The following is a 16,059-nucleotide window of genomic DNA, read 5'->3' on the forward strand; positions in this document are numbered from 1 at the left end:
TCTTCCTTCTGTAAAATAAGGGAACACAAATTCTGTTTTACAAAACACGCAATGTGAATTAAATGAGAGACTCCATGTATAGCACTCGCAAAGCTGCCTGAGTGAGAGTTCAATGAAAGATAGCAATTAATAGTATTACTCCATACTTTTACAGTTAATTATAGGTAATATTTTCTGTCTGACTCTCCTAATAAGCATCCTGAGGGCAGAAACCAAGTCCTATTCTTTTTTATATCCTCCCAATAACTACTGGGGTTCTGTATAGTATAATATCCCCCAATAAATATTTGAATTAAATTCAAATCTTTGTCATGTCTAGACTATTGTTATAACTTTTCCCTAATTCTGGTGTCTTCACTCTCAATCTAAAGTAGAAGATATTCTCAAAGAAAATCAGATGAGAGCTGTGATCATTCCTTCTACTCAAAACATCCCCAAAGCCCCTGAGCTGTCATTTCCTTCCGCAACTTGTGCTGGGCCCTTCATAGTTCAGCCTTCCCCCACCTTGGGTGCTGGATGTTCTAGTTTCTCATCATTTAAGCAATAAAACCCTCTGAAAATAAAACCTCAAGTGGAACCCTAATACATAAAACAGTTAAAAGATCTGGTGAAGGTAGGAATGGGGGTTGAGAGCCCCACTGGGTCTCTTCTGACCCATCTCGGCAGAAGACGCCATGGCTGAGAACCACATGTGCACTGTGGTCTTGGTTTAGGACGCCATCTCCATGATCCAAGTCCTGCCTGTCCTTCCGGGTCCTGATGGAACCCCACTTCCCTTTCAGAGCCTCTCCTGACCCCCTCACTCTGCTCTCGACTATTGCTCTAACTGCTTCAGGTGGCGGAGCTGTAGAATGACAGCAGGCTGCACAGTGGGGCAAGCTGAGCCTGTTCACAGTGAGCTGTGTAGACTTATGATAATGGTCACAATTTTATTAGGCTTCAGATATTCAATTTTAAATGAGCAACTGTATAAATCAATGCTCCTTGAAGTGTAGTAGTTTACTAATTTCAGGTGGCATACAGGTGAACATTAATCAGTTGATAATGCACATCCATTTTTCCAATGTACATTAGAAAAAAGATTAGAATACCACACTTGTGATATCCAGGGTATCACTGTGAAAGCATGGGTAAATGTATTTAAATAAAAACACACAGTAGATAACAGTATAAGTGGTCTGAGGAAATCGCAAACTTGTGAAGATCTATGCAAATGATTCAAGTCTGGGGAGAGGTGGATTAGAAGGGGAATACTGCTTACTGCTGACACACTGTTGCTGTTTAGTCACTAAATTGTGTCCAATTCTTTGCAACCTCATGGACTGTAGCCTGCCAACCTCCTTTGTCCATGGAATTTCCCAGGCAAGAATACTGGAGTGGGTGGCCATTCCTTTCTCCAGGGGATCTTCCTGACCCAGGGGCTGAACCCTTGTCTCCTACAATGGCAGGTAGCTTCTTTACTGTTGAGTCACCAGGGAAGTCCATTGCAGATACATATGGGGTCTCTCTTGGGGATAGTGAAAATGATCTGGTATTAGACAGTAGTAATGGAGCCAGAAATCTGTGCATATACTAAAAGCCACTGAATTCTACATTTCAAAAGGGTAAACTTTATGGCTGTTGCTGTGTTAGTCACTCAGTTATGTTCAACTCTTTGCGACCCCATGGACTGTAGCTTGCCAGGCTCCTCTGTCCATGGAATTCTCCAGGCAAGAATACTGGAGTGGGTTGCCATTCCCTTCTCCAGGGATCTTCCCAACCCAGGGACTGAACCTGGGTCTCCTGCACTGAAGGCAGATTCTTCATAGTCTGAGCCATGACAGTTATATCTCAATAAGACTGTGCCTTATGTTTTTAAAAAAAAGTGGAATAGAGGGTCTGCAACGTTCTTTTCCCTTTTCCAGTCAATATGGACATGTAACCCTCCCATGGCAACTGCTCACAGAAGCTGGCTTGTTTTATTTGCTCATTTTGTACCTATTTTATCTTTCCAGTTACACTGCAAGTTTCTTGATGATATGAAATCATCAGGAAGCTATTAGGAATTCTCCTCCTCCCAGTTTTTGGAATTATGCCTAAGTATTCAACAAGTATTTGCTAAACTAAAAGGAAATGGCAGGGAAAATCTGTAATATGGGAGGTGAATTTTATTGCTGTTCACTCGCTCAGTCGTGTCCAACTCTTTGCAACCCCAAGGACTGCAGGATGCCAGGCTTCCCTGTCCTTCATCATCTCCTGGAGTTTGCTCAAACTCACGTCCATTGAGTTGGTGATGCCATCCAACCATCTCTTCCTCTGTCATCCCCTTCTCCTGCCTTCAATCTTTCCCAGCATAGGGGTCTTTTCCAGTGAGTCAGGCTCTTCGAATCAGGTGGTCAAAGAACTGGAGCTTCAGCTTCAGCGTCAGTCCTTCCAATGACTATTCAGGATTGATTTCCGTTAGGATTCACTGGTTTGATCTCCTTGCAGTCCAAGGGACTCTCAAGAGTCTTCTCTAGCATCACAGTTTGAAGGCATCAATTTTTCAGTGCTCAGCCTTTTTTATTGTCCAGCTCTCACAACCATACATGACTATTGGAAAAACCATAGTACTGACTATACAGACCTTTGTTGGCAAAGTAATATCTCTGCTTTTTAATACACTGTCTAGGTTTGACATTGCTTTTCTTCCAAGGAGCAAGTAACATTTAATTTCATGGCTACAGTCACTGTAACTTTTTAGGAAACATAAGAATATCTAAATATGAAAAATAAGTAAGGATTCCAGAATATTTTCTTCTAGAAATATCTATATCCATTCAAATATCCTAGCCTACCAGGAAGTGTCTGTTTGTGACACTTATTAAATTTTGAGAAATTAGCCAAAGAACTTAGACAAAGCTTCATCTCTTGTGGCCTCTGGCGTTTTATTTGTTGAATAATAATTCAACTTCCACATAAAAGCAAGTGGGTAGTTTTATATTTTTACGCTGACTTCTCAGCTTAAAAATGGCTTTAGGAACGGAGACTGATGTCTTTGCTGCAATGTCCTACTAGGACCCAGTGGAAACCTGAAATCCTACACCACTGAGTTAGCCAGGGGGCAGTATGATTAGAAGTGGAATATGGTAACAGAAATGGGACATGACAATTTTGCAGGTTAAGTGATTTTGAAACTGAAGCTTAAAAGGACAAAGATCTCCTTAGGGTATACAACACTGTATAATTCAAGTGCAGAGTAATGAAGAGCTTGGACACCTCAATCTCCCCGTTTGCTACCTATTTTCAAAGCTGTAGAGGAACTCTGACTCCCCTGGATAATCTAACCTGTCTATTCAAAACCTTGCTGGAAATGCACAGAAAAATCCAAACTCTCTTGGAAGTAAAAATGATGAAAGTTTCCATGGGATTTGGACTCATTTTTCAAAAATAAAAGTGAGTTGTAGGGTTATATGTCAATTATTTTTCTATAAAGAGGGGAGGGAGAGGAAGTGTCAGGGTAATTTTCTTTTGTGTCATTGTTTCAACAGAAAAGTATCAGTGTAAGCTTTGAGAGCCAGCTTCCAAATCTTTCAGTTCAGTTCAGTCGCTCAGTTGTGTCCGACTCTTTGTGACCCCATGAATCGCAGCACACCAGGCCTCCCTGTCCATCACCAACTCCCGGAGTTCAGTCAGACTCACGTCCATCGAGTCAGTGATGCCATCCAGCCATCTCATCCTCTGTCATCCCCTTCTCCTCCTGCCCCCAATCCCTCCCAGCATCAGAGTCTTTTCCAATGAGTCAACTCTTTGCATGAGGTGGCCAAAGTACTGGAGTTTCAGCTTCAGCATCATTCCCTCCAAAGAAATCCCAGGGCTGATTTCCTTCAGAATGGACTGGTTGGATCTCCTTGCAGTCCAAGGGACTCTCAAGAGTCTTCTCCAACACCACAGTTCAAAAGCATCAATTCTTCGGCGCTCAGCCTTCTTCACAGTTCAACTCTCACATCCATACATGACCACAGGAAAAACCATAGCCTTGACTAGATGGACCTTTGTTGGCAAAGTAATGTCTCTGCTTTTGAATATGCTATCTAGGTTGGTCATAACTTTCCTTCCAAGGAGTAAGTGTCTTTTAATTTCATGGCTACAGTCACCATGTGTAGTGATTTTTGGAGCCCCCAAAAATAAAGTCTGACACTGTTTCCACTGTTTCCCTATCTATTTGCCATGAAGTGATGGGACTGGACACCATGATCTTCGTTTTCTGAATGTTGAGCTTTAGCCAACTTTTTCACTCTCCACTTTCACTTTCATCAAGAGGCTTTTTGGTTCCTCTTCACTTTCTGCCATAAGGGTGGTGTCATCTGCATATCTGAGGTTATTGATATTTCTCTCGGCAATCCTGACTCCAGCTTGTGTTTCTTCCAGTCCAGCGTTTCTCATGACGTACTCTGCATATAAGTTAAATAAGCCGGGTGACAATATACAGCCTTGACGTACTCCTTTTCCTATTTGGAACCAGTCTGTTGTTCCATGTCCAGTTCTAACTGTTGCTTCCTGACCTGCATACAAATTTCTCAAGAGGCAGGTCAGGTGGTCTGGTATTCCCATCTCTTTCAGAATTTTCTACAGTTTCTTGTGATCCACACAGTCAAAGGCTTTGGCGTAGTCACCAAAGCAGAAATAGATGTTTTTCTGGAACTCTCTTGCTTCTTCCATGATCCAGCGGATGTTGGCAATTTGATCTCTGGTTCCTCTGCCTTTTCTAAAAGCAGCTTGAACATCAGGAAGTTCACGGTTCATGTTTTGCTGAAGCCTGGCTTGGAGAATTTTGAGCATTACTTTACTAGCATGTGAGATGAGTGCAATTGTGCGGTAGTTTGAGCATTCTTTGGCATTGCCTTTCTTTGGGAATGGAATGAAAACTGACCTTTTCCAGTCCTGTGGCTACTGCTGAGTTTTCCAAATTTGCTGGCATATTGAGTGCAGCACTTTCACAGCATCATCTTTCAGGATTTGAAATAGCTCAACTGGAATTCCATCATCTCCACTAGCTTTGCTCGTAGTGATGCTTTCTAAGGCCCACTTGACTTCACATTCCAGGATGTCTGGCTCTAGGTATTTCTGTTACCATCCCATTTCTTTAAAAAATTTTATTTATTTTTAATTAGAGGATAATGGCTTTACAATGTTGTGATGGCTTCTTCTATACAACAATGTGAATCAGCCACAGGTATACACATCTCCCCTCCCTCTTGAACCTCTCCTCCACCACCTACCTCATCCCACTCCTCTAGGTTGTTACGGAGCACCAGACTGAGCTCCCTGTGTTCCACAGCAGCTTCCCACTAGCTATCTATTTTATGTACGGTAAGGTATGGGGAGAAGGCAATGGCACTCCATTCCAGTGTTCTTGCCTGGAGAATCTCAGGGACAGCGGAGCCTGGTGGGCTGCCATCTATGGGGTCACAAAGAGTTGGACACGACTGAAGCGACTTAGCAGCAGCAGCAGCAGCAAGGTATGGGGAAACAGTGTCAGACTTTATTTTTTTGGGCTCCAAAATCACTGCAGATGGTGACTGCAGCCATAAAATTAAAAGACGCTTACTCCTTGGAAGAAAAGTTATGACCAACCTAGACAGCATATTGAAAAGCAGAGATATTACTTTGCCAACAAAGGTCCGTCTAGTCAAGGCTATGGTTTTTCCAGTGGTCATGTATGGATGTGAGAGTTGGACTGTGAAGAAGGCTGAGCGCTGAAGAATTGATGCTTTTGAACTGTGGTGTTGGAGAAGACTCTTGAGAGTCCCTTGGACTGCAAGGAGATCCAACCAGTCCATTCTGAAGGAAATCAGCCCTGGGTGTTCTTTGGAAGGAATGATGCTAAAGCTGAAACTCCAGTACTTTGGCCACCTCATGCAAAGAGTTTACTCATTGGAAAAGACTCTGATGCTGAGAGGGATTGGGGGCAGGAGGAGAAGGGGATGACAGAGGATGAGATGGCTGGATGGCATCACTGACTCGATGGACGTGAGTCTGAATGAACTCTGGGAGATAGTGATGGACAGGGAGGCCTGGTGTGCTGCGATTCATGGGGTCGCAAAGAGTCGGACACGACTAAGCGACTGAACTGAACTGAAGTGAAGGTATGTATTTTAATTCTGCTTTCTCAATTTGTCCCGCCCTCTCGTTGCCCTACTCTGTTCACAGGTCTGCTCTCCATGTCTGTGTCTCTAGTCTTGCCTGCAAACAGGTTCATCAGTAACATTTTTCCAGATTCCATATATATGCATTAATAAATGGTATTTGTTTTTCTGATGTACTTCACTCTGTACAACAGGCTTTAGGTTCATCATCTCAGTACAACTGACTCAAATTTGTTCCTTTTTATGGCTGACTACTGTTTCACTGTATACACGTACCACAACTCCTTTATGCATTCATCTGTCAGTGGACATCCAGGTTGCTTCCATGTCCTGGCTACTGTAAGCGGTGCTGCAGTGAACACTGCCACCCCTCCTTATCACTGTATCCCGAGCACTGGTATGGCAGCACACAGCCACCGCTCACTGCATGTATGTGGATGAGCACATGGGTCCAGACTGTACCAGCAGCTGGAGCTTGCTGCTGACGGTGCCCTTACCTCAGTTTCCTGCAGGCGGTGTCCGATGAGGCTCAGGGACTCTCCCAGCAGCTGGAGGTGAGCAGCCACATCAATGGGCTCTGTCTCAGGAGCTTTGGCTGGCGAGGCAGGTAACAGCATGGCGGTGGGTGGGGATTTCTTCTGGGGTGACAGTACTCCCATAGAAGAAGCTGAGAACAGAGAAGAAACAGAGTGATAAAGCTTGCCCAGGGCCTTGTACCACAAAACTGTTCTTCCCGGTTTTCCCTTTTCATGAGCTCCACCAGGCATATGCTAAAACTATAGACTGTGGGTTGGATCTGGCTAATTTACTTTGTGTGGCCTGTGAGCTAAGAATGATTTTAGATTTTTAAATGGTTGTTGTAGAAGAAATAAAGAAAAATACGTGACACAGAATGCATATGGATCTCAGACCTAAAATATGTATTCTCTGGTCCTTTACAGAAAAGTGTGCTGACTTCTGACTTAACATTTTCTAAATATTGGGGCCAACCTTTATTATCTGGTATCTGGATATCAAGATCTGCTTCAAATATAGGCCACTCTCCCCATTTCTTAGTAAAGAAGCAAAATTCACAGAGCTGTGGGGAAGAAAATGACAAGAGGAGAAGGATGTGGTCATTACCTTTCACTTTCACGGAACCTTCTGAGCTGGATGCTTTTCTTTTCACAGTTGTAGCTTCTGCTTTGTTCTGTTTGTGTTGTAGATACTGAGCTTTTTGCTTCCAAACCTGCAATCAGATCAGGGCAAAAATACATTTCAAAGGGCAAAAAACTGAAAGGGAAAACAGTCATGGAAGAACAGAATGAAGAAAAGAAAAGGAACAGTGGAGGGGAGCAGACAGAGGATTAGCGTTTCTTTTTAAGCTGGAAGGTCACTGCACAGGCTTCAGGCAGTGGTGACAGCAGCATCCCAGGCGAGGACCAGGCACGTCCTTCAGCGCTACCGCTCAGACGGCAGCATTCACTCTGCGATCCCTCTAACTAAGGCTGGAATGTAAAACCACAGAGGAAACCTCTGGCTCACCTTTATGTCCATCTGGTTTAAATATTTCTTCTAACCTGTCGGCTTGCAACACCAACAGTAGGATAACAATTACACAAAACTCAGAAACTAAAGATAATCTACCTGGGTGAAAAATATATGTCATCTCACCTAGATGAGCAGTACCTTAAATAAAGCAAAATGGAAATTCTAATTCCTAGACCACCTTTATATCATCTAACTGTAAGTGACTGTGAGTGATTCAGGTATGACTATTTATCATTGTCTTATTAGTGTTTTGATAGGGCGGTATATTATTTGGTAATGGTTGATGGAGGTGATGACCCAGAACCTATCTTCCTAGTAAACACTGTCCCATGTTTTTATTATTTGCTGTGACTATGGACCTCTTTCCTCAGTTCTCAGACCACAGCTAACTACTAGCTATAGTCAGGGGCTCTGACTTTAGACCCTTTTTTAACACGTATCATTGCCCTAGGTAGGTCATCTTTTGGCTCAAATGTAAGGTTGCTGAGAAAAAAAATTAGATGAGGTTAGAAGACAGCCTCCCTGCAGCTAAATCCTCACCTAGAGTGAACTGGCACCAACTTGTTCACTGCCCTCTAAGCCATTTTCCACCAATCTATAATTTTTCTTTTTTTCCCTATTTTCAGTGTTTGGGATTTCGGGCTTCCCCAGTGGCTCAGAGGTAAAAGAATCTGCCTGCCAATGCTGGAGACATGAGTTTGAGTCTGGGGTCAGGAAGATCCCCTGGAGAAGGCTATGGCAACCCACTCCAGTATTCCTGCCTGGGAAATCCCATGGCCAGAAGAGCCTGGTGGGGTACAGGCCATGGGAAGCAAGAGTCAGACACGCCTGAACAACTGAACAACAACAACAACACAGGAGGATCACACACGCTGGAGGACAGAGCAATGAAAACGTGTCTGTGGTAAGTCTGCTTACCAGTTTGTCCTTCTCTGGCAACTGCTTCCACACCTCAGCCAGTTTTTTACTCAGTTCCCCAAAATCTGGCACAAAAGAGTAAAAAAACCCAGGAAAACTGAATACAGTAAAGGTTTAACCATAAACAAAACAGAAGGCCGAACAGAACAAAAACTAGGAAGAGGGTTTTGAAGATCAGATTTAAATAGCACAAGATTCTTTCAGAAAACCAAACCAAACCCCACCACTTCCCTTGGGTCTTTTATAGAAGGAAGGAGCTGTTTGGGTCACTATGAGACAGGCTCAAAATCTCACACATCTACTCTTTAAGGATTTATGCCTGAAGCATCGTATTGGTATCTTTTAATATGATCCCATGAAACAAGGCTTATCTACTTAGGTTAAAGAAAAAGTGTTATGTAGAATTTGATAAGAAATGTTAGGTTTTTACCAAATTTCTGAGAGCTCAGAAACAAAGGAGAATTTCCCTAGAGCAGCTCAGAAGCAATCTTTCGGATGTGTGAGTCTGTGCTCCCCACATTGTAGAGCAAGCTCACACTTTATAAAGCGCATCTGAGTCTTTTCTGGTGCTTCATGTGTGCCTCAGAGCAGCCCTGGTGAGAGGGGTGAGAAGCGAGTCCACACACCTGGCAGATGAGATTTGTAGATGTTACCTGACTTGTCCAAGGGCTGAGGTGTAGTGTTCTCACCTTACCAACTTCTGATACAGAGACAAATAATGAACAATGTAATATGTCATCTCCATACCCAACTCCAACCCTATACTCCAACTCCATACCCAAGAGGCGGTTGAAGGAAAAAGTCAACTATAGAATCTTGGAAAGAAACAACTGTATGTTTATATACTGTGCTTTTGGACGGGGCGTACTAAGACATAATCTAAAGAGACCTGTACAGTTGAGGAAATGAGATTTGTGTCCTTTTCAGACCATGGGAAGAACTTTGCCTGCTGATTGGATTAACTGCCTTGCTTCGATACACGTGGAAAGTAAGAACACTAAAAATGAGAAATGTGCTCACCTATGCCTGGATGGTCAGCCACAATGGTTACACGATACTCCTTGCAGAACACTTGGTAGGCCGACATGTTCTTCTTTTTTGGCTAGCACCACATAAAAACAGAGCACGGTAAGACTTAATCAGAAGCCAAGTTGAACAACTTTGTGTCTATGAGAACAAAACAGAAAAGTGACCTGCACTTTTTCCTCAAGTGTCCTAAGTTGCCAACCAGCTTTCCTTAAACAGGATAATTATTAAACCATGTTACTTATGACTCAGAGATGACTATCAGTTTTACCTTTAGAAGGTAAAAACCAGATGGTGATTTTTAGATTTTTCAGGTTGTTGCAGCTACTTGATAATTGTAAAGCTCTTCATTCGTCCTACAAATGTTACCTAATTCTTTTAGAATTGAGTGCTAAGCAAATCTTTACCTCTCCTGGGGTAGCTATTTTTTGTCTTTAAAATAAGAACCACATAACTTTCCTTTACTTTGGGGCTAGAAAATCAAGAACCAAATTTACATTCATATTGTGCCTCTGGTTTTCATTTCTTCTTTCTTTTGGTTCTGCGGCATGTGGGATCCTAGTTCTCCAACCCGGGATCGAACCTGCGCCCACTGCATTGGATGTGCAAAGTCTTAACCACTGGATCACCAGGGAAGTCCCTGGCTTTGATTTCTAATCTTAAAATTTTATTGATCCTGCTTTGACTGTCACTTGTAGTTTATTGTTATTTTATTATTCACATTCTTGTGGTCCAAGGTGAAAAGTAAATAAATAACCGAGGACAATTCTTTGGTACTCAACGTAAGATGAATCTTTTTCACATCAACAAAGTGCTTTGTACTACTTGAAGTATGTTTATGCTTCATTGAATTATGACAATTCCAAAAGCGACACAGGATTTTTGAAAAACAAGATTTTAAAACCAACCAAGTGTATATAAAACAGAAGGTATTATACATTACTATGCATTCCACTTTATAATTAACCATAAACTTGGAAGAAAAAAGTTTTCCTACCTGAAAAGGCACATTAGATAGTACCTGTCCAACCCCTCACATTGAGGATGAAGAAAAGGAAACTCAGAAAAATAGTGACTTGTCTGGGTCCTGCAGCTATGCCGGGTGTAACGCCAGAATGGCTACAACCCAGGCACCTGACCTTTAGAGCTCTGCACTATGGGCCAAGGGAAAAAAGACATTGCTTCCTTACAGAAAAAGTGACTATTTCAGAATAAACGATTATCCCTTTATAACTTTTATCTAATATACTGAGATGTTTTCAGTCTGGCTTTCCTTACAATCTCATTTGTAAGTATCAGAGTACGATGATTGGTCCTCCACCTCCTTCCAAGATAGTCCTTTCTGGTCCTGCAAGTTATTATAATGACATGAATGTTCGGTGCTTTAAAAGCTGCTGGAAACTTTTGTTTGCCTTGAGTCATATTTTACAACCAAAACAAAACAACAAACAACACCGTCCCTGTCTCATGACTTCAGAGCTGCACCTTGTTTAAAATGAAGTCTAATCATGCACTTTGGGTTCACCTGACTTAATTCTTAATATTGTTTTCATAAAACCGCTATCCTCAAAGACCAAAGGCTAGGCAACACTTTTGTTGTTGTTCAGTCGCTCAGTTGTGTCCAACTCTATGGACTGCAGCATGTCAGGTTTCCTTGTCCTTCATTATCTCCGGGAGTTTGCTCAAAGTCCATTGAGTCGATGATGCCATTCAACTATCTCATCCTCTGTCACCCCCTTCTCCTCCTGCCCTCAATCTTTCCCAGCATCAGGATCTTTTCCAATGAGTCAGCTCTTTGCATCAAGTGGCCAAACCACTGAAGCTTCAGCTTCAGCATTAATCCTTTCAATGACTATTTAGGGTTGATTTCCTTTAGGATGGACTGGTTTGATCTCCTTACTGTCCTAAGGACTCTCAAGAGCCTTCTCCAGCGTCATGGTTTGAAAGCATCAATTCTTCAGAGCTCAGCTTCCTTTATGGTCCAACTCTCACATCCATACATGACTACTGGAAAAACCATAGCTTGAACTATATGGACCTATGTTGGCAAAGTGATGTCTCTGCTTTTTAATACGCTGTCTAGGTTTGTCATAGCCAACACTTAAGACAATAAAAAAAGCTGTGTGACAGCGCTGACTTGAATTCCCAAAGGAATTCTGAAACCATTTTTGAAGAATGGAAACAACCCTGAATCTCCCAAAGTACCTACTCTGAATGAGATAGCACTTCTTTGGCTATAAAAATTATGGCATGTTTGTTATAAATTTACCTTCAAAAATTTCAGACCAGTCTTTTAAAAACAGCTTATTCATAGGACTGACATTTGGCCATATTATAAAACTTGTAAGGAGTTTTAACAATGTTTCCTTAGACAAGTTATAAGACTGTGAAAGGTTATTGCCCTCTATTTCACAAGGCTATCTACAGCTATAACATAAAACTAAAATTACTTTTATAGAATGAATCACAACTCTTACTCAATACACTAGATCCCAATCCACATCCTGAAGAAAGGAGTTCCTCTCATAACTCTCATAAGGACTTTATTCAATTGTGTAGAAAATAAACCTGCATTTTTTGAGTACCTGTACTGGGTATAGTGAGTAGTTAAAGAGGATGAGCTCTTGAAGCCCAGATCTTATTCTAAGGCAGTCAAGCAGCATAAAATGGTGGAAAACTTTTGAAACATAAAGTTCGAAGGCCCACCATCTTTTCTCAGCTTCACCTTATACTAATGATTTGATCCTGAATAAAACACAGAAGTGGATAGCTCTTCTGACATGTGCCATTAAAAGTATTTCAGCAGCAAAGAAGGAAAAGCAGAGACTAGACTAACAAGGAGGAGATTGCAAAGGAAACAAAGTAACCCATCAAAGTACTGTCATTCATTTCTTAATATTTACTGAGCATCCACTATATGCCAGACATTGGGAATACAGCCAAGAACCAGACACAGAATCTAACAGAGAAGACAGATAAATGTGTCATCATAATACAATGTGACATTATTATAGGGGAAGTACTGGCTGCTACAGGAATACACAACAGGACCGCCTCACGAATCAGGGAGTTGAAGTAGGTCCTCCTTTCTGGAGGAAAGACATTTAACTTAGACCCTAAAGCTGGGTAGAATTAGCCAGGTGAAGAGTGGTACAAGTGTTCTAGGCTCTCAGCGTGGTGATACTCATCAGAGAGGAGGTAGGAGATGACGCCAGAGAAGCAGGGAGTGCTCAGAGATGGATGACATGTAAACTGTATTGAAGAGTAAGGGTTCTATCTGAAAGAGGCAATTATTTCAAGTAGGAAGTCACTAGGTCAGATTGCAATTTATGACCATGGAGAATGGACTGGAGGCACGAGTCCTGTGGATGTGAGAAGGCTGCTGCAGGAGCACCCGGGAGGGGTGGATGAAGGCCCATGGCTAAGACAGTGGGGTTGGAGAGAAGCAGGTCAATTGAAAGGGAGGGAAAAGTTAACAGGATTTATCAGACACAATGCGGCAAAGAGAAAGACCCTGGGCTTTGGGGGCCAACATAGCTAGGTTAGAATCTGACTTTAGTTTCCCTGTAAGTAAAACCTGGATGATACCACTGAGCTTGGATAATACTGTTTCCAGAGGTGGGAATTCATCAGTTTGGCACTTCAGGAGGTACTCAGTCATGTTATCTCTATGGTAGGCAGGATCCTAAGATGGCACCCAAGATTTCTGCCCCTCTGGTGGACATGCCTTGTAAAACACCCTCCCTTGACTATGGGCAGGACGGGTGAATACCAGAGGGTGTCACTCCCATGGATCGTATTATGCTATATGGCAAAAGGGGATTTTTTTGCTATTAATTAAGGTTCCTAAGTAATTAAGGTTCCTAAGCAAATTGAATCCTAGTGAATCAAACAGAGATCCTGAGTGGGCCTGATGTTATCCAGTTCAGTTCAGTTGTGTCCGACTCTTTGTGACCCAAGATATTATTCGGTGAGACCTTAAAAGAGGTGAGACCCAACAGGAGACACTCCCCTGCTGGCCCTGAACTTGGAGACAAGTTGCCATGAGTTCTACAACTGAAAGGAACTGAATGCTGCCAACAACCTGGCAGAGGACATCTAGCCTCAGCCGAGAACCCAGTTCTAGCCAACACGTGGACTTAGTCTTGTGAGGAAACGGAACAGAGAGCCCAGAGGAGCCCTGGCTGGACTTTTGATCTATAGGGCGGTGAGGTGATATTAACAAAATGGATACTGTGATAATTTGTGATGCCATAATAGAGAAGTTAATTTCTATTCCATTTTTTTTTTTAACAATAGAAGTTGTAGCATCCAAAAAGCCAATGTGAGTTTTCTTAAAAATAGAAATTCTGGTGAAAGGGGATAGGGTGAATCCATCTTAAATCAGACAAAGAAAACAGTGGCAAGGCATTTAAACATTTCATTTAAATAGTAAAGGTCTTAGTTTTAGTATTCTTCTGATGAAGCCAGTCCTGTTCAGAGATGCTACAGGAGTGAGTTCTGGGTGCTGTATCTCCTTTATTAATTGAGTAACAGCCTCATATCCCCAGACATGCTAAGTATTCTAGTCCTTTCAAATCTCCCTTTATTGGGCTCAAGATAAAATGAAGTGGCATTACAGAGAAAGATATGAGTTCACAGTTCTATATTTGGCCATGAAAGCGAGAGAGGGAGCTATGGACTGATTAGTCTGGGTGATTCTGCTCTGAGAACCCAGTCCTTGGAGTGAGTGTGACAGAAAGCATAAATCTGCTTTCCTCACACAGTTCCTGTATGTCTCTCTGTGTGTGCACCTCGCTTCCCAAGGGTAAGTCTGATGTTGGAGCTGACATAATTTAAAAAATAAAATTATGGCTTCTCAATATACATCAATGACTTCATCTGGTGAAGAATGGGCTGACATTCTGTTGGACTGAGCATCTACTGGCCTTCAGCTTTCCTAAGGGATTTTCAAGGGAAACTCTTAACAATTTTCACCTTATGTGCTGACCTTAGAACCTAACCTTTGTGTTATAACATGCAACTCCAGCCTAAGAATCCAAAGTTTGGAATTCAAACTTGAGGGTTAAGTTTGTTTCCAGGGCATAGCCATTTTTTTTTTCTAAATTAACAGTCAGAAATAAAATAAATAATGGATGATCTCCAGACAAACAAAATATTTCCATATGATTCTAAATGCAAGGCCAGTCATTTCACCCTAGAATTTTTTTCTGCTGCCCCACACAGTATGTTAGAATCTTAGTTCCCCATCAGGGATTGAACCTGAGCCCCCTGCACTGAAGCTCAGTCTTAACCACTGGATCCCCAGGTAAGCCCATACCCTAGATTTTTTATTTTTATAGTAGAAATAGGATTTTAATACATTCAAGTTTAGCACTTGCTATTTACAATAAATCACCACCCCTCCCCCACTCCCAAACTGGTAATGGAGAAGGAAATGGCAATCAATTCCAGAGTTCTTACCTGGGAAATCCTATGGACAGAGGAGCCTGTCAGGCTACAGTCCATGGGGTCTCAAAGAGTCAGACACAACTTAGCAACTAAATAACAAACTGGTAAACCATTTTTTTTTTACTTATTATACAAAGATTCAATCCCTCTCCCTACTCCCAAAGTCTTGTGACTCACAGTTGTTACATCTGGAATAACTGTGGGCTCTCCTTTAACAAAATGTTAATACTTCAAAAACTTGGATACTTTATTACTAGCAGCAAATAACTACAACAAATCCACTTAAGCATGACTCAGGAGGTTGTAATTTTACAGCCAGACCTCCTTTTAAATGTTTGAAGACATGTGTCACAATATCAAGACCTTCCAAGAGCAGCTTCTTAATGTGTTGTATAAAGCAGTCATGCTGAACTCCTTTACAGCACAGAACTCTTTGTGAAAGTCTGATAAAAATCGCTCTTTGAACCCATCTAGGACTCTAGTTTAAGAACCTATTTTTAAAGGGTAAAATATCTGGGGGTTAAGGCAAAACAGCTTCCCTGGTTGTTCATTCGGTAAAGCATCCTCCTGCAAAGCGGGAGACTGGGTTCAATCCCTGGGTTGGGAAGATCCCCTGGAGAAGGCATGGCAACCCACTCGAGTGTTCTTGCCTGGAGAATCCCCATGGACAGAGGAATCTGGCAAAACATAATTTATGAGTTTTCTAAATAAACTTGGCTTTCTTCTGCTGATGATGGAACCCAACCTCTCCACTGATGTTAATACTGTGCAGGAGACAGTTAACAAGGCTTTACCTGCGGAAACTCTTTTACTGCTCCCAACAACCCTACAAGGTAGGTTTCATCATTCCTGGCATTTTAAGACGAGAACCAGATACCTGAGGCATTTACCCAGGAACTGGCAGGGCCACCATCTGATGTTCCTCTGAACTAACCTCACTGAGATCTCTAAATCTGTACTGGCCAAAGGAAAGGGTGCTGGAGCAGTTAAGTTTTCACACCAAAGCTTCTGTTTTAACCCTTCTCAA

General features: G+C 42.1%; 1 protein-coding gene across 7 annotated transcripts in view; it reads right to left on the reverse strand.

Moving 5' to 3' along the window:
* HMGXB4 (HMG-box containing 4) overlaps positions 1-16,059 on the reverse strand; it is a 35,684-nt gene that overhangs the window by 3,948 nt on the left and 15,677 nt on the right. For 6 of the 7 annotated variants that reach the window (XM_025283562.3, XM_006079896.4, XM_006079900.4 and 3 more), the window contains 4 exons: positions 9,576-9,657; positions 8,556-8,620; positions 7,230-7,335; positions 6,605-6,774 (listed from right to left, as the gene is read on the reverse strand). In XM_025283562.3, coding sequence (XP_025139347.2) covers positions 6,605-6,774; positions 7,230-7,335; positions 8,556-8,620; positions 9,576-9,657 — 423 coding nt within the window. Of the gene's footprint in view, positions 1-6,604; positions 6,775-7,229; positions 7,336-8,555; positions 9,256-9,575; positions 9,658-16,059 lie in introns of those variants that run through there. The other variant, XM_025283563.2, reaches the window with a different exon arrangement.

The sequence above is a fragment of the Bubalus bubalis genome, chromosome 4 (assembly GCF_019923935.1).
Source record: "Bubalus bubalis isolate 160015118507 breed Murrah chromosome 4, NDDB_SH_1, whole genome shotgun sequence".
Taxonomy (NCBI): Eukaryota; Metazoa; Chordata; class Mammalia; order Artiodactyla; family Bovidae; genus Bubalus; species Bubalus bubalis.